Here is a 15336-nt window from a genome sequence, read left to right as displayed (position 1 = left end):
ATTTTACAGTAGATAGATAGACAGGTACATTTCAAAGTAGGTTAATTATGTTGGGCACAGCAAGCGGAATAGAAGATATGTGTCAACGTTGCCTAATAAGTAGACTTAAATAGTTATGTGCTCTCTATCAGGCTTCTATATCCAATATTGATTGATTGATGAAACCTATTCAGCTGCCAAGCAGCTTACTTTTTAGAAAAATGAGATTGTTCAGTGAAATTAGAATTAAGACGTGGCAGCTTCTTGCTTTGGAATGGCAACGCATAAGTGGTATCACGGGTGTCATAAGATATCGTGATATTCGTGACGCTGTTTATGTGTACAGGCGATGTTGACCCCTTACAATCAAATGACCCGTCAGCTTGTTTACTATTTCAATTATGTAAAAAAGTATGTCTGTCTTTTTGTGTGTCAGACTTAATATTTTATTTTAAACTACACCCTTATTGTTAATAGACTGAAGATTCATGCTCTAATATTTTTTTATTAACATTAGTATGGACACAAATAATATAATATATGGATAACTATTAGGACAGAAGTACAATACTATATTCAACTGCCATTTACCGTTACTGCTTTAGAACTGAAATACCTTTACAGACCGACAACAAAGAATTGTGCATTTTCACAATAGTTTACGTAGAAAGAAATAAGACTGCGTCAAACGCAGATAGTTGGGGAAGTAAAAAATGCCAAGTCTCAAAAGCAATGCGGTCGCGAACTTTCTTAAACAACGTAGGTGCTTGTACATATTGAATTGTGTTAAGACGACTGTACAATGAGAGCTTTACAATATTATTATAATATAATAAAATATACTAGGAATTAGAAAATATTTGATAGGTACTGAATGTATAGTTAGTGTTGAAAACTTTAAGTGATGGTTTTGTGAGTTTCAACAAAATTGATGTTTTTTTTCAAGCTGAAAGTAAGCAAATGTATATCTAAATTATATTTATTTGGGGATGTTTTAGGAAATATATTTTTTTATTATTTGTGATATTAATAAAAGAAAATCTTAACCATTTCAATTAAACATATACATCATCTATGAAAATAACTTTATTTATACTAACATGATGCTCTGTTGTTGATGATCTATATTAGTTTTGATCTAGGATATCCTATTTATCACGCTACAAGAAATAGGAGCATGGCATCAGTAAAATCCTTCGCATAAACGGGAAATACTAATTCCTTTTGAAAACTTTTTCTCTCATATGTATAGGAAGTTGCGCAGGTCAGATAGTAAAAAATATAAATGTTGCATGGATTATCCAATGCCGGGTTGCTAGTGTTTAATAATCGCCCCAGTGGTCTTGTGGTTTAGCACACTGCCTTACTTCTAATGGTTGCAGGTTGGATTTCTCGCAGGGTACAATCATTTGTATTCATTGGTATGATTGTCTATATCAGGCTGGGTGTTTTCTATGTATAATATTAAACATTTATATTTGGTCTAGTATATATAACATAAACTCTGCTTAGCTTGGGACTAGATCGCGCTGTGTGAATTGTCATGTGTTATATTATAATTATGATCTCTAGAATATATTGTAGATTGATTATATCTCTAAAGAGTTCCAAAGACAGTAGTATATGCAAGGGCTATAAACCTATCTGTATTCAGTTCACAATGCGCGCAGGCAATGATTACTGCTCGACGCCGCCTCCTTTATGGTAATGTAACAGTTGGAAATTCACTTGCGTTGATTTTTTTTAACACACCACTCGGGGGTTGCGACGTGTAAACGGCAAATGCCTCCACGAAGTTTCCCTTCCAATACTTCAATTGGAAGACTAATTTCCTCCTTTTATGGTAGAATAATATACGTTTAAACTTTAGCGTTCACTACTTATCTATGTATGTATAAAAGGTATGGACTATAGAGTAGTATATTTCTTATAAGGGGACCTATTACAAAATAAGTTTATTTATCTTTTTATTAACTATAAGAGTATAAAGTTATTAAAAATTATCGTTACACAGACAATTTAGCCTTTGAAACATATATACTATAACAGTAAGAAAAAAGACTACTAAATAGGAAAATCTATAATAAAAATACCTACATCATACAGTCATAAACTATTTGGTATATCTGTTCAAATAATTAACACCAAATTATATACAACGTGTTAGATATATATTTACACTAAACTCCAATTAAAAATAAGTTATTAAATAAAAGGAGCATACCTTTCATGGTTAACTTTAAAATAAAATTGTAAATAGTCGATTTATAATGCATTCAACTCTAAAGAACAGTTTTTTGTCCGTCTGTCTATTTGTCAAAAATTGAATGCTATTTCCACGGATGGCGATATCTTACTAACTACTATTAACTAGGTTCTACTAACTAATAACTAGGTGTAACTTAGATTCATTTAATGAAATAAAAATATCTTGTTCTGTGCGAAGCAAGGGCGGGTCAAGTTAATAATATAAATTGTCAGATTACATTTCAAGACATACCTGTAGGTCTCAGTTTTCGACCTATTACGATCTCGCTCCTCCATTTCCGTCATTCCTACTCTGCCTCACGCACGTGACAGGAGCGCAAACTTCCAACTTTTTATTATTACCGTCAACCGCCCTTATTGGACGCGAGAGTGGTGATCCTCTGTTTGAATATTGCACAAGAAACTTTTTAATCTAGGTTTGACTTTTTTTATGTAAGTGGAATAGCAAAAGAGCTGACGGTCCACATGATAGAAAGTGACAATCTTATTCTATTCATTTAAACACCATTACGGACAAAACATTAAAACAGGGGTCGAAATTACGACGTTCTGAGACGAAGTTCTAAACCCTAGCGGTGCCCTTAGACTAAAGTCGTATCCGTCAAGCATAAGTTGGCCTTCAACGGCTCCGTAAGTTCTTCTGCGGGTTAGGAATGCATATGCACTCGCCCCCTATCGATCGGTGAAGCTATAATTGCCAGCTGTGGTCAACATTATTAGAATAGCGACAAAAAGAACAAAATATTGTCCGTGGGCTATCAACGGACAATATTGAGGCCCTTTTTTGCTCCTCTAATTCATGCGCTGATTTTCTTGAGAACTGAAGTGCACGTCATCTTACACTATAATATTGCTACTCTATAGACAGAAACACGGCTTTAAAAGTAATTTGATTTGTGGCGAAACAGGCGAAAAAGATATACCTGCTCTACATATCTTTGTACTCAGATGCATAATAGCAACAAAGTCTACCTAAGAGAAAATTTCCAACATGGCGCCCGGATGAAACAGAGATTGTCAAAAAATATTTCGCATAATACTTTTTATTTAATTCATTCCATCACGCAAACTTGCCGATGAAACGACAGACGAACTCCGTTTCCTGGAAATTGTCGAGCTCTGTTGAGAAATGGACTTGAAAACTTTTCAAATTCTCGTTATTCGCGTGCCAACACCAAAATTCTAGTTACAGAAAAAGAAGAAAACGTTGCAATAAAAGAGTAACAGTAATAAAGTTGTGCACAATGATCCCGACGTATGTCGAGCTGAATCATCAATATTTTATTATAATAATTTTATGTTATTAATAAAATTATAAAGCTTCGATGTGGACTATAACATAAAAACACAAGTGTTTGATTTGTTCGATGATTTTTAGAAAACCATACATAATTGCCATTTAGAGAACTAGCGTCTAAGATTCTATGGCACGTCCTAGTATAGATGCTAGCAGCAATAATATTAAACTAATATTTTATATTAAGTGTTTAAAATATTGCGCTTTATTGTCATTAGTTATTTTTACTTTCGTGTTTAATATAATATATATTGAAACAGTTAATCTGTTTAACATATTCCGTAATAATTAAAATCAAAATTCAAAATACAGTGAAATTCTTGAATAGTCAAAATAAGCTAATCCCACAAAAACTGAATAAGCACTCGACTAAAGTTCACCTGCTCCGAGTAAAACCTAGTAAGCTATAAAAAGTGCCTGAAACAATACAGTGAACAGATCCTAAAATAATGCAGTCAACGTAAAAAGATTAACAGCGCTCCCACTTTTGTGCCACGGACAGGGATCAAGAAATATAGCCGGGGTAAGGGACTGAGACGGTAGAAGGTACATTGAGCTAAATCCACACTGAGGCAACTATATTTTCTTATTTGGAATATCGATTGAAATACTCCACTAGTATAAAAGTATACGAGTTTAGAGAAAACAGTAAAATTTAATATGGTAATTTTAATTTTAAAATATCAATAATAATAATAAATGTTTGAACTCGGAATATGAATTCAAGAATAACCAATAAGGACTTAGTATTTTTAGACTATGTTTTTAGTGTTATATATGTATAGTCTGATATTCAAAAACTCACACCATAGCAAATATAATATTTTTTAATTAAATACTGTAAACGATTTTAGAGACTGTATTTTAAACGCGCCCTAATAGCTTTGACTAAAAGGGCGGGTGTAGAGATAGTCCGAATAAAGGCGAATGCAAAAGAGCAAAGGTTCAAATAAATCATTGGAGCACAAAAAACGTGACTACTTTGATTCGATGCTTTGTAGAAAACGTGATTTGTTGCAAAATGTGATTTTTCTCTCATTTTCCTGTACTGCATATCTACGGATACTGAACAGCTTTTTAAAGAATAGGTACCTGGATTTCTTAATATTCAATTTGAACGTGAGTTATAGTATATTATTGTTACTCAAGGACTGAACCTATTGCCTCAGTAGTAACTAAAATGGATAAGGACGTAAATTACTTTTAGTCCCATTTAATCAAGATGCCCTAGTCACATGGATGTATTTTTTTTAATGGCAAATAAGCTGTCAACTCATGTTATATGGTCAACATCGTCGATATGGGGGGAAAAGGATTGTTAGTAATGTGGACTCTCGACCCCATTGCTAGCAATGTACCATGTCAGGTTGACCTCGACGCGGTTCCCCCTGGAAACCACCGTGATAAATTCCAGATGAATTTATTACGATGGGCTAATTGAACTGACCTCATTCCCATCTTATCATCTTCCACTGGTGCCTGTTAGCGCAGGCGGGTGCACCATTTCATTATCTGATGACTTTGTACAAAGTCAACTAAAATAATATTTGACTACGATACTGGTGACGTCTATGATGGGATTACGTTTTTTATAACCTAGATATCAGTTTCATTGATCTTTTATAGATCGTCTCAATTGTCGCTGAATTAGTTTGTCTTCTTGTAACAGAGATTTAAAATTTAAGTGCATATGTGTGTGCCTTTCTTATTACGACATATAAATATGTTGTTTCCTGCAGTAGTTTACTTCGTTTATTCTGTTGATGTTAAAATACATTTATCTATTTACCTAAACAACAGGGCTTAATTTGCTCGAAATCTGGTAGACATGCAGGATATTTACAACCTTGGCCTATTTCTATTTAGAATCGATTTCCCTAAGCTCCTAAGCGTCCTATTTTAGAGATTGCTCTTTTATTTTGTTATTTTATCAACATTTCGCTTCTTATTACATATAACATTGTAATAATATATCATTTTGTATAAGGTACTGCTAGAAACAAAATAAACGAACAAGACACTCGAAATTGATGTGCGCACTACAAAACTTCGGCGAAAGTTTCTGAACAGTAATATATCGGTGTCAGTATATTTTTCACTACTTTTTTTTATCGAACACCTCAGTCAATTACTCTGAAAAAGTTGGCGATGTCGAATATTTCATTCAGCATTTGAACTTGACGCGTTTTCTCTCTTTTTATTTTCTAGCACCTTGAAGTACGTGCAAATGTACAAAGGGCGGCAAAGTCCTAAGAAATATTCGAATACTGTGAAAATTTTTACGAGCTTGTTTTTTCCAATTCCCTTATACTAAAATTTCAAGTGAAATGTGGCGCTTAATAAATTTCGATAGAACGATAACGTTCGGCACTTACGTTCTCGATACCCGAGTGGAAAATCGAGAAAGGTTCAATTTATCAAGTTCGAAGAAATTTGCTAACTTTTTCTTCGGGGGAATGATTTCGTTTGTCTTCATTAAGTTCTTATAAAGTTAAAGAAAGGAACAGCAATTATAATGGAATAAAAATGCCAATTCACCAATTGCTTCCTTTTATTCGAGTTGAGAAGGAATTGGTGCGCAAAATTGCCTACTTTTCTTTTTTTGTTGTGATGTCATAATGTTGGAAAAGCTGATTAAACCTGTTGATTAAGGTATAATTAGACATCATAATTTATGAGTAAAATTTGTGTTCAATAATAAAATAATTTATGTTTTATTGAATTAGTAGTTAGGTAGGTTAGGTATTTCCGGAAATCAATTTCATTACTTAATGGATTTATATTATTTTGTATAACCATTAGCATATATGAGACCACAAATATTCAGTTCAAACCTGACCACCGTTACTGGAAGCGTTAAGACCTATTTAATGATCAATTTCCGACCGTTATTGAATCTACATCCATTGCTATTGCCACTATTGCACCCTTATTAGTTTTATATAATTTTAGTTCAATTGAATTGTTAAATAGAACATTAATTTTTTTAGTATAAAGTATGGACTATAAATACTTATATTACACTTATATACTTATACTTTCACTAATATAGCGTTTCACTAAGCATTACTATCATATGGTAAGCTCAATTCTATACAGCCATCAGAATGAGGTAAGTAGTAAATGTCAATCTGTAATTACTGAAATGCATCTGACATACTCTTTCCAAATATAACGATAATAATTAATCATTAATTCGCTGAAAATAATATATTAAACAAATGTTATAATTATATAGATGGACGGTATTATTGGAAATATAGTCAATAATAATTATTTTATATGTTGATATAATTATCATTATATATATTATTAGTGAATATTTGTTGTAACGTCTATATTAACTATTACATATGTGATACATTGTTATATCTGTTATATTATTATCAATTATATATGAATTTATAGCAAATAATATATAATTAATTATTTGTTATTAAAATGTAGTATTTATAATAAATCCGATCGCCATTTAATGGCCATAATATAATACAATAATATACTGTAAAGCTTTTTGTACAATATGTAATTTATATTTGAAATAAATAATTTATCTTGACCAGTCGTAGTTTTCCCTATCAAGCATATCAAAACTATTAGTTTGGAGTTAGACTGAACTGTGTGTATTGTTTATTTATTTATAATATATATATATATATATATATATATATAAACGACACTAGACAGCTATCTATACAAACACTGTGTTTTGTGTAATATATATATATATATATATATTATTATATATATATTATATTATATATATATATATATTATTAAAGTAATAATAAAAAATAGATGCTATATCTTTAATTAAAATCAGAAAGAATTTAAACAATTTCTAAATTAATTCATACCAATACAGATTAATCAGATATTGACGTAAATTGGAATTGGGAATCACGTAGACACAAAATCTAGTTAAGCCAAACCTGACAATAAACGGTATGGTAGACTGCAATGATTTACGAGCGGTACCTCTGGCGCCCTCGTCACGTCGTTGCGACAGGCTTCCAAAAAACAGTAAGCTTTTTATGGCTCCGGTACCCTTCGAAACTTCTAAAATCTGTTCAAAATATCTAGGTAATATTGTAATTATGTATAGTCACGGACTAAGTAAAAATTCAAGTAATAACTTACAGCGTCGTAATCATTTCTGTATACATTTTGCTTTTGATTAAATTGCCTTTTCTCAATGACTTCCACCATGAGTAATCCTTCACTTTTCGCATCGCTTTATAATTTTAGTTTTTTTTTCTTCATATAATGCTTCATCTACCACAGTAGATCGCAATTTTTATTATCATTTATGCCAGCGTCATCAGAGGCACGCACTGGATACAGAAGTATATACAAAACACTAAGGAATTTTAGTCTGACTGGTCTTTCTTAAAAGAAATAATAGTTTATTTTATTTTAACTTACAGAAAATAACATTCCCTCTGTTTATCTCACTGCTTAATTACAAACAGTCTTATAAATATTTGTGTCATGAGTGGTTTCAAATCGCCAACCCTAGAAAAGTATTACAGTAAGATATATGTAAAAGCGGTACATAACTAACATTGAAGAAAGAGTATAAAATTATTAATATCACCATCGTATAAAAGTATTCTGTAGAAATAAACAACAATATTATTTATGTACGACGGAAACAGTGAATTTTAATTCACGTAGCTGTTGTCCTATTCATGAGGTACCTTTCAAGGGTAATTACTTTCTGACTGTAACGTTTCCTGAAAGCTTTCCGCAAAAATGCCTTCTTAAATAAATAACGATACAGACCCGACGCCGTCGCGCAAACGGAACCATTAGTCATTGAAATAAGCAATCATCTGAGGCACCCCTTTTAATTATGCAAAATCTGTACCATTCATTAACCTCCCGCTTACCCCCCCGTGGCCCCCTCTATTATCTTGCAAAATGGACAAAATTATTTACTTGGAAATTATGAAAAATATATAAGACAGATGGCGCTATCCGTTTCAATTTCGGGGTCGTCGCGCGACACCGTCATTGTTTGCCATTCAAATTATACAGGTGTGTCGCATTCTTTATTGCTAGGTTTTGTCATTCTGTCTGTATATTCGCCTTCCCTTTTGACAAATGAGTGTCGGTTGGTCGGTAATCTTAAAATGTTTTATTAAATTTAAAATGTACTATTTAATTTCGTTGTATAAAATTACAAGAACTTAATGCGGGAAGCGTTTTCTATAGATAAATCTTTGAGTGAACGATGATTGATGAAAGTTTGACTAAGAGTATAAATTCTTGAGTATGATATTTTGTTAAAATACAATTAATGTAGTATTCTATTTGCAATAAAATTAATTAGTATTATTTTTAATATGTAGATTCTTAGATTTTATCCTTAGATTTTAGCATTAAATTATTATTTGTATTAGCAGCAGCAGTTTTAATTACATTATTTAAAATATGTAATTTTCATCATCATAATTTCCTTGTCTGTATATCATTATTTGAAGTATGCCACTAAAAATATAAATTTATCTGTTAAAAATAAATCAACATTACTTTCTTTTAAATTACAAATATGAAATTGACAAAATATTCAAAAGAATCTAATATAAGTTATTTTTAAATTGATAGGTATGAAAATAATAAAGTAAAGTAATAATCTATCAGCACTCAGTCAGCTTTAATTTAGTTTTCACTTGTCAATATTCATTTACGGTCCTATATCTACTGACTCGTATAACAATATATTTATGAAATAGTTGAATTTAGTTTGATACTTAGTCGATTATCAATTCAATCCGTTCTCTAGTTGGATGTCAATATTCATTTAGCGCGTGGCCACAACGCGCGTGATGCGTCGTACGCCCGGACGTTCGATGGCCGTGATTCGAATACGGAATCGAGTCGTATTTTCGCCAAAGGGTGCGAATGTGGATGCTGTCGAAAATCGTCGAATTATAAATAATTCGACTATCGTACTACGCTCCCTTTGTTCTCCGCCTTGTTTGAATATTGTATATATGACATATTATTGTGGCATTGTTTGTGATTCAATAATGAAAAGCCTGGCGTTCATAACGCATTCAAACGTATCCTGTTCAGATGGATAATTACTGGAGTTTTTAATTATTCATTTTTATTATACACTGGCAACTTTTTTGTACAAAATATATTTAATAAATAATTTAATAATTTTGGATTCTTAACGGATATCCAGATTGGATAAACAGATACTTTGGCTTTTAGTATAGTATGAATATAAATCTGAATTCTATAAAACTTACATTTTATTACAAAATAATTCATATTATAAATGCAAAAATATGTCTAACCGTGTATTACTTTTTTATTACTTAAGAGGAAAATGGAACTTAATGAAAGATAGAAAGGTAGATTACGATCACGGGGACGAACATAATCTACATCTAATAAGAGATGTATGTAGTGCAGACGAAGTCGCAGGAATAATTAGTATGTTATATACGACTATATAACGACTAAATGAATAAATACATGATTCATACATAACTCAACTATAATCACCAATCATCAAATGTTACAATAATATTACACAGAATATGTAACAGGATATTTACTGTGATTATCTTTTTGTGAGTATCCGATATTTCGATATTGTTATGAGCATCCTGTACGGGTATATTGGTAATGGCAGGGGAGGTAAACAATTAAGATAACATAATATAACAATAAAATATATTATAACTATTATTTATTGCTTATTCTATTTTTACTACATATCAGCTGTTACCTACGACTTTGTCTGTTTTCCTGAGATAAAGGTAGTCATAAAGATATCATATATCTCGAATGGAAAGGTAATTGACGGCCTCTGTAGTCTAGCGGTTTATTAGCACACCACCTTACTTTCCGATGCTCGCTGGTTCGATTCCGGACGGTGCAAAAATTTGTATTCATGATTATGATTATTTGTATTGGTCTGTGTGTTTTTCAGTATATAAGTATTAATTAAAAAAAGAATGTAAGTATTTATAACAATTGTCTTAGCACTCATAACACAAGCTCTGCTAAGATTGGGACTAGATGGCACTGTACAGGTTATTATTATATTATTATTATTAATTCGAATACACTAACTATCCGCCTCAACTTTATACGAATAAAGATACAGTATATGGAGGCCATATATATGTATATATTACAAATATAAACCATTCTTATGAAATTATTAAAATAATCGTGGAAGCCTTACCAAAATCCGTTGCGTGATACCAAATCTCATAGTTTTATACCCATAGTTACAATTTATAATCACCTTCTTTTGTATATCTAAAAACGAAATTCCGTTACTTTCAGATTTTACACAGTATATTGGTGACATGGAAATTCAAGACTACAAGATGGCTGGGGGCACTGACAGGTATGTCTGGACAAATTACTGGACTATTCACATAAATGATAACTATTTTTATTATTTAACTCGAGTGTTCTAACGAGTCTTGCGCTGTGTCATATTAGAGAGTAGATGCTCTCAAAAAAAAAATCGACAGTTTTTTCTTATTGATTGTTATGTGATATTATAAAGTCTATAATCTTCCTGGATGAACAGGCATATCTGACACATAAATTAATTTTCAGTTTAAAATAACATTAGCACGTTCAATCAAACAAGTTCTTTGTAAACGGTATGAGATTAGTGTAGATTTATTTATGGAATATAATATTTTTTGTTCAATTCATATCTTCCACTCTTAAGTTTGACATAATTATTTACAATTGTCACAGTTATAAGTAACCTATGGTTATGTATAATTGTTTTTGTAAATACACTGTTTTGTATATATTGTATATAACAATAACAATTTGTAATATTTATTTTTTCTTAATATACGCAAATAAACTGTTATTAAATTTAACTGAATAACTGTTGCGCAACTATGGATTACTATAAACGACGTAGTTCAAATACCAAGATCTAGACAGTTTTTAAGTACTATTTTTTTAACAATAGCAAGTAAAAAGTAATCACTGTAAGTGTTCAATTTCATACTAAAGGGCATTTGACCGCTCTTGTCCGACCCTCCGGAACACTCGTTCGCCAGAAATCATCCATCTTGTTTTTCTTTTTTTTCTCCACATCCCCACGGTTCGTCAAAGTGCAATATCATCAAATCACTGTAAAAGAAGTTCCATGATTTGGGGAGAAATAGGGATAAAATATTACAACGGAAGCAGTTCGAAAGGACGAGTTGGGGGGTGCGTGTAGTACACATAGCGTAGCGAAATAAAGCTATGAAACGAGCGTAACATTTAAATTAACGAGTGGTAAAGTTTGTCGTAATAATTACAAAGGTATTTTAATATTATAAATCATATCATATCATCATCAATTTTGATGCATAAAAAAATAATGAGATATCATAAAAGTATTCTTTAATTTATTTCGTTTTGCTTGTTTTACATTTTATTTATAAATGTACTAGTTAAAGTGCCTAATTTTTTATATAAGAATTATGTTTTACCTATTAAAATGTAATAATAGAAATATATGTTTAAAAATCTCGTAACGGTTTAAACAATTATGTTATATCTCATACCTAGTGAAAGTTACTCTAAACTTAGCAATTTCATAATTTCAGATGTTCATTGTCCACGGCAGAAAGTGCATTTTTTTTTAAGGTTTGAGTTATACACCAATTAAAATTTTATAGCACCGGAAACAGTATTAATCGTTAGTATGTCTGTGTATAACAAGCTTCCCGTTTTTAGTGGCGGCATCTTGTGCCGAGTCACTCAAGACGTATTTCATGGTACGTCGACTCACGAAATGATATTGTCGGAAATATGATTCGCGGGAGTAACAAATGTATTATGTACTGCAATAGCTGGGGAACATATGTTGCTACCGGTATGGGGTACACGTGTGGAAAATAACACACATGACATATATTCACGACCACAATCCCAGAAGGAGTAGTCAAAGTCGCTGTCGATAATCGACGGCTTGGCAAATAGGAACACTTGAAATTTCGCTTCGTTTAATTGAAACCTAACGCCGCGGCGCGGGTGCTCGGATTAATTTAATTTGTTATCGATGTTTCCATGACCAGAGCTTAAGCACTAAGCCTCAACTCTTTCAATTCTTATTGTAGTACAAACAAATGTTCCTGGTAATATTTTTTTTTAATAAATATAGAATCGACTCTGCCTCCACATAAAACACAGCTTAATACTCACTCTGCCTACATAGATAGATAGATAAAAATATTTATTTTCCTATTTTTACAGTGTTTACAATCACTGTCCTGCAAACCTCCTGTCGGAGTTTCTCTGCAGGCGTGTAATTCTGTCTTATTAACTAATAGCAGTAAAAGTCCTCGAGTGGCGACCACGGACCGGAAGATGCAGCGTGGAAAGGCCTCCAGCAAGGTGGACCGACGATCTGGTCAAGATCGCTGGAAGGCATGGGATGCGAGCAGCGCAGGACCGATCGCCGTGGAGATCTTTGGGGGAGGCCTATTTGCAGCAGTGGACGTCTTCCGGGCTGCGATGATGATGATGATGATGAACTAAATAGTTATATATGTTATTTAGACAATACAATTTAACGCATACATAAAATACGGTTTATTATTTGCATACTAGCACAGAATATATAATATTACATGATACTAGTAAATTACAAAAAGTAATTATTTTTCTTATACACGATATTTTTCTAGATTAGATATATTTTTAAATAAATGGTTTTTATAGGTTATGCAAAAGGATAAGGCGATTATTAACATACATTTTCCGCTCGGACTTGGCACTTGAGTCAAATCTGAGCCGACACGATCTAGAACTTGTCCTCTGATTTGGTAGACCAATACTAGTTTACTTTACTGAATGACATACGGTTATGTTCTCGTGTTCGGATCACTCTCCATTACGGTTCGTTACAGCAAGGGTTATCTGAATCAATACAAGTAAATGAAATTTCGGTTAAACCTTCGTCCGTACCTTGATTGCAATTAAATTATATATGTATATGTATGTAATTATATATGTATATACACATGTATAGTAAACAAGTGACCAGATAGACAGGTTTTTTAAATTTTATTGGTGGTCGTTTTAATATTATTTAATTTCTAGCAATGACTTCATTTTCCTTGACTGAAGTAAATTGATTGACCGGGATTCAAAGTGCAATACAATATTAACTGACACCACATTTAGAAAGTAAACTATAAACTTGTCTCAATGTTAAGGGAAACTACAACATTTTTTAAATTCTTTATGCAATCACATGATAAGATGTTTTTTTTTTAATTATATATTAATTAAGATTTACCTGGAGGCCAATTATGTAACACTGCATGAAAGTGTTTCTATCAAAGTTGTGATACAAATATAAAACAATTTCAATTAATATAATAAGGGTCATGTTTCGCAATTTATATATAGAAAGCCGCTAGATGGCGATATATGAATAATTTCTTAAGTGTGAAAAAAAAGAAAAACGTTTAGGTTTAATTTAAAAACATCGAAATAAATAGAAAACTTTTAAAGTTATCATTTAATTATTAGTTATATATATAATTTATAGCATTAAATATTTTCCAATGCTTATAATTTGTACCAAACTCCAAAGATAGGTTGTACAACAATAGCACGTAAAGGCCACATGTGTAACATGAACTGGGGTCCTTCGGAGCGTGAATACAGAACTTCAGTGTAATGCAGTTGCATCGTTAGCGTTGTTATACCTAAGTATAGGAGAATGTAGAATTATTTATACACGTGCATCGACCATGCTGGCAATCTAATTTGTTAAATTTAACGTACATGTGTACATGTAAGATGATTACATTGAAATAAACAATATGTGTTATTAAAAGTCTTCTATTTTTTTATAGTAGAATGGATCGCGTTTTATTTCTATTTATGTTGATTTAGTATCAATTGCTGGTTACGTGGTTTGTGTTTGCATAAACTTAGTTACTAATACATAATAAGGTTATTTTATTTGCAGTATCTTCCAATCAATGTTATTAATGATACGTCAGTTGAATTATCTTATCTTATTAATATTATAAACGCGAAAGTTTGTGAGTATTGATGGATGTTTGTTACTCTTTTACGAAATAACTACTAAATGGATTTTGATGAAACTTTACAGTATATATATTAATAGCTTATATATAAGAATAACATATAGATGATATTTTTCATTGAAATTTGTATATTCAAATTTAACGCGGGTGAAACAGCACAGCTAGTAAATAATATTAATAATACCTCAGGATATTTCGCACTGCGCCATATAGTATCAATCTAAGCAGAGCAGTGTTATGTTACGGGTACAGAAGAACTGATACAACATATAGCTACTTTTTTTTGGTAATCCGGACATAATATTTATATAAAAAATGCAGACCGATATAAACAATCATAATCATGAATACAAAATGTTTACACCGTGCGAGGAATCGAACACACGACCATCCGAAAGTATAGTGTTGTCTGGAACCTTTATTTGTGCAATTAAAACATTATGATGACTCAAGACTATAAATCAGTGTTTCCCGTCGTGGGGCCCATGCTCCACAGGGGGGCAATATGATTGTTACGGGGGGTAATTCGAAAATGGACTGTTTATTAAAATTATATGGTATATAAATTTAAATTTTTCATTATGTTTTGAAAATTTACTTACTGTTTCGATAACAAATTCAAAAAACCTATTGTTTAAGTTTCTTAAGTGAACAGTTTCTTTTTTATATTTATACTAGCGTGAGTAGCTAGTATAAATATAAAAAAGAAACTAAACCACATATATATTATACATG

The 15336-nt window shown here is 31.6% G+C and overlaps 1 protein-coding gene across 4 annotated transcripts in view; it reads left to right on the top strand.

Moving 5' to 3' along the window:
- Window positions 1–15336, top strand: part of LOC131849410 (CUGBP Elav-like family member 2) — a 409465-nt gene that overhangs the window by 37042 nt on the left and 357087 nt on the right. For all 4 annotated transcript variants that reach the window (XM_059199486.1, XM_059199487.1, XM_059199484.1 and 1 more), the window contains one exon: window positions 10859–10922. In XM_059199486.1, the coding sequence (XP_059055469.1) occupies window positions 10882–10922 (41 nt within the window). In that variant the 5' untranslated portion in view covers window positions 10859–10881. The remainder of the gene's footprint in view (window positions 1–10858; window positions 10923–15336) is intronic.

The sequence above is a fragment of the Achroia grisella genome, unplaced genomic scaffold, assembly GCF_030625045.1.
Source record: "Achroia grisella isolate CSIRO2021 unplaced genomic scaffold, CSIRO_AGI_Agris_v1 utg642, whole genome shotgun sequence".
NCBI classification, from domain to species: domain Eukaryota; kingdom Metazoa; phylum Arthropoda; class Insecta; order Lepidoptera; family Pyralidae; genus Achroia; species Achroia grisella.
The sequence above is the reverse complement of the archived record's forward strand: the minus strand, read 5'-3'. Positions and strand labels throughout refer to the sequence as shown.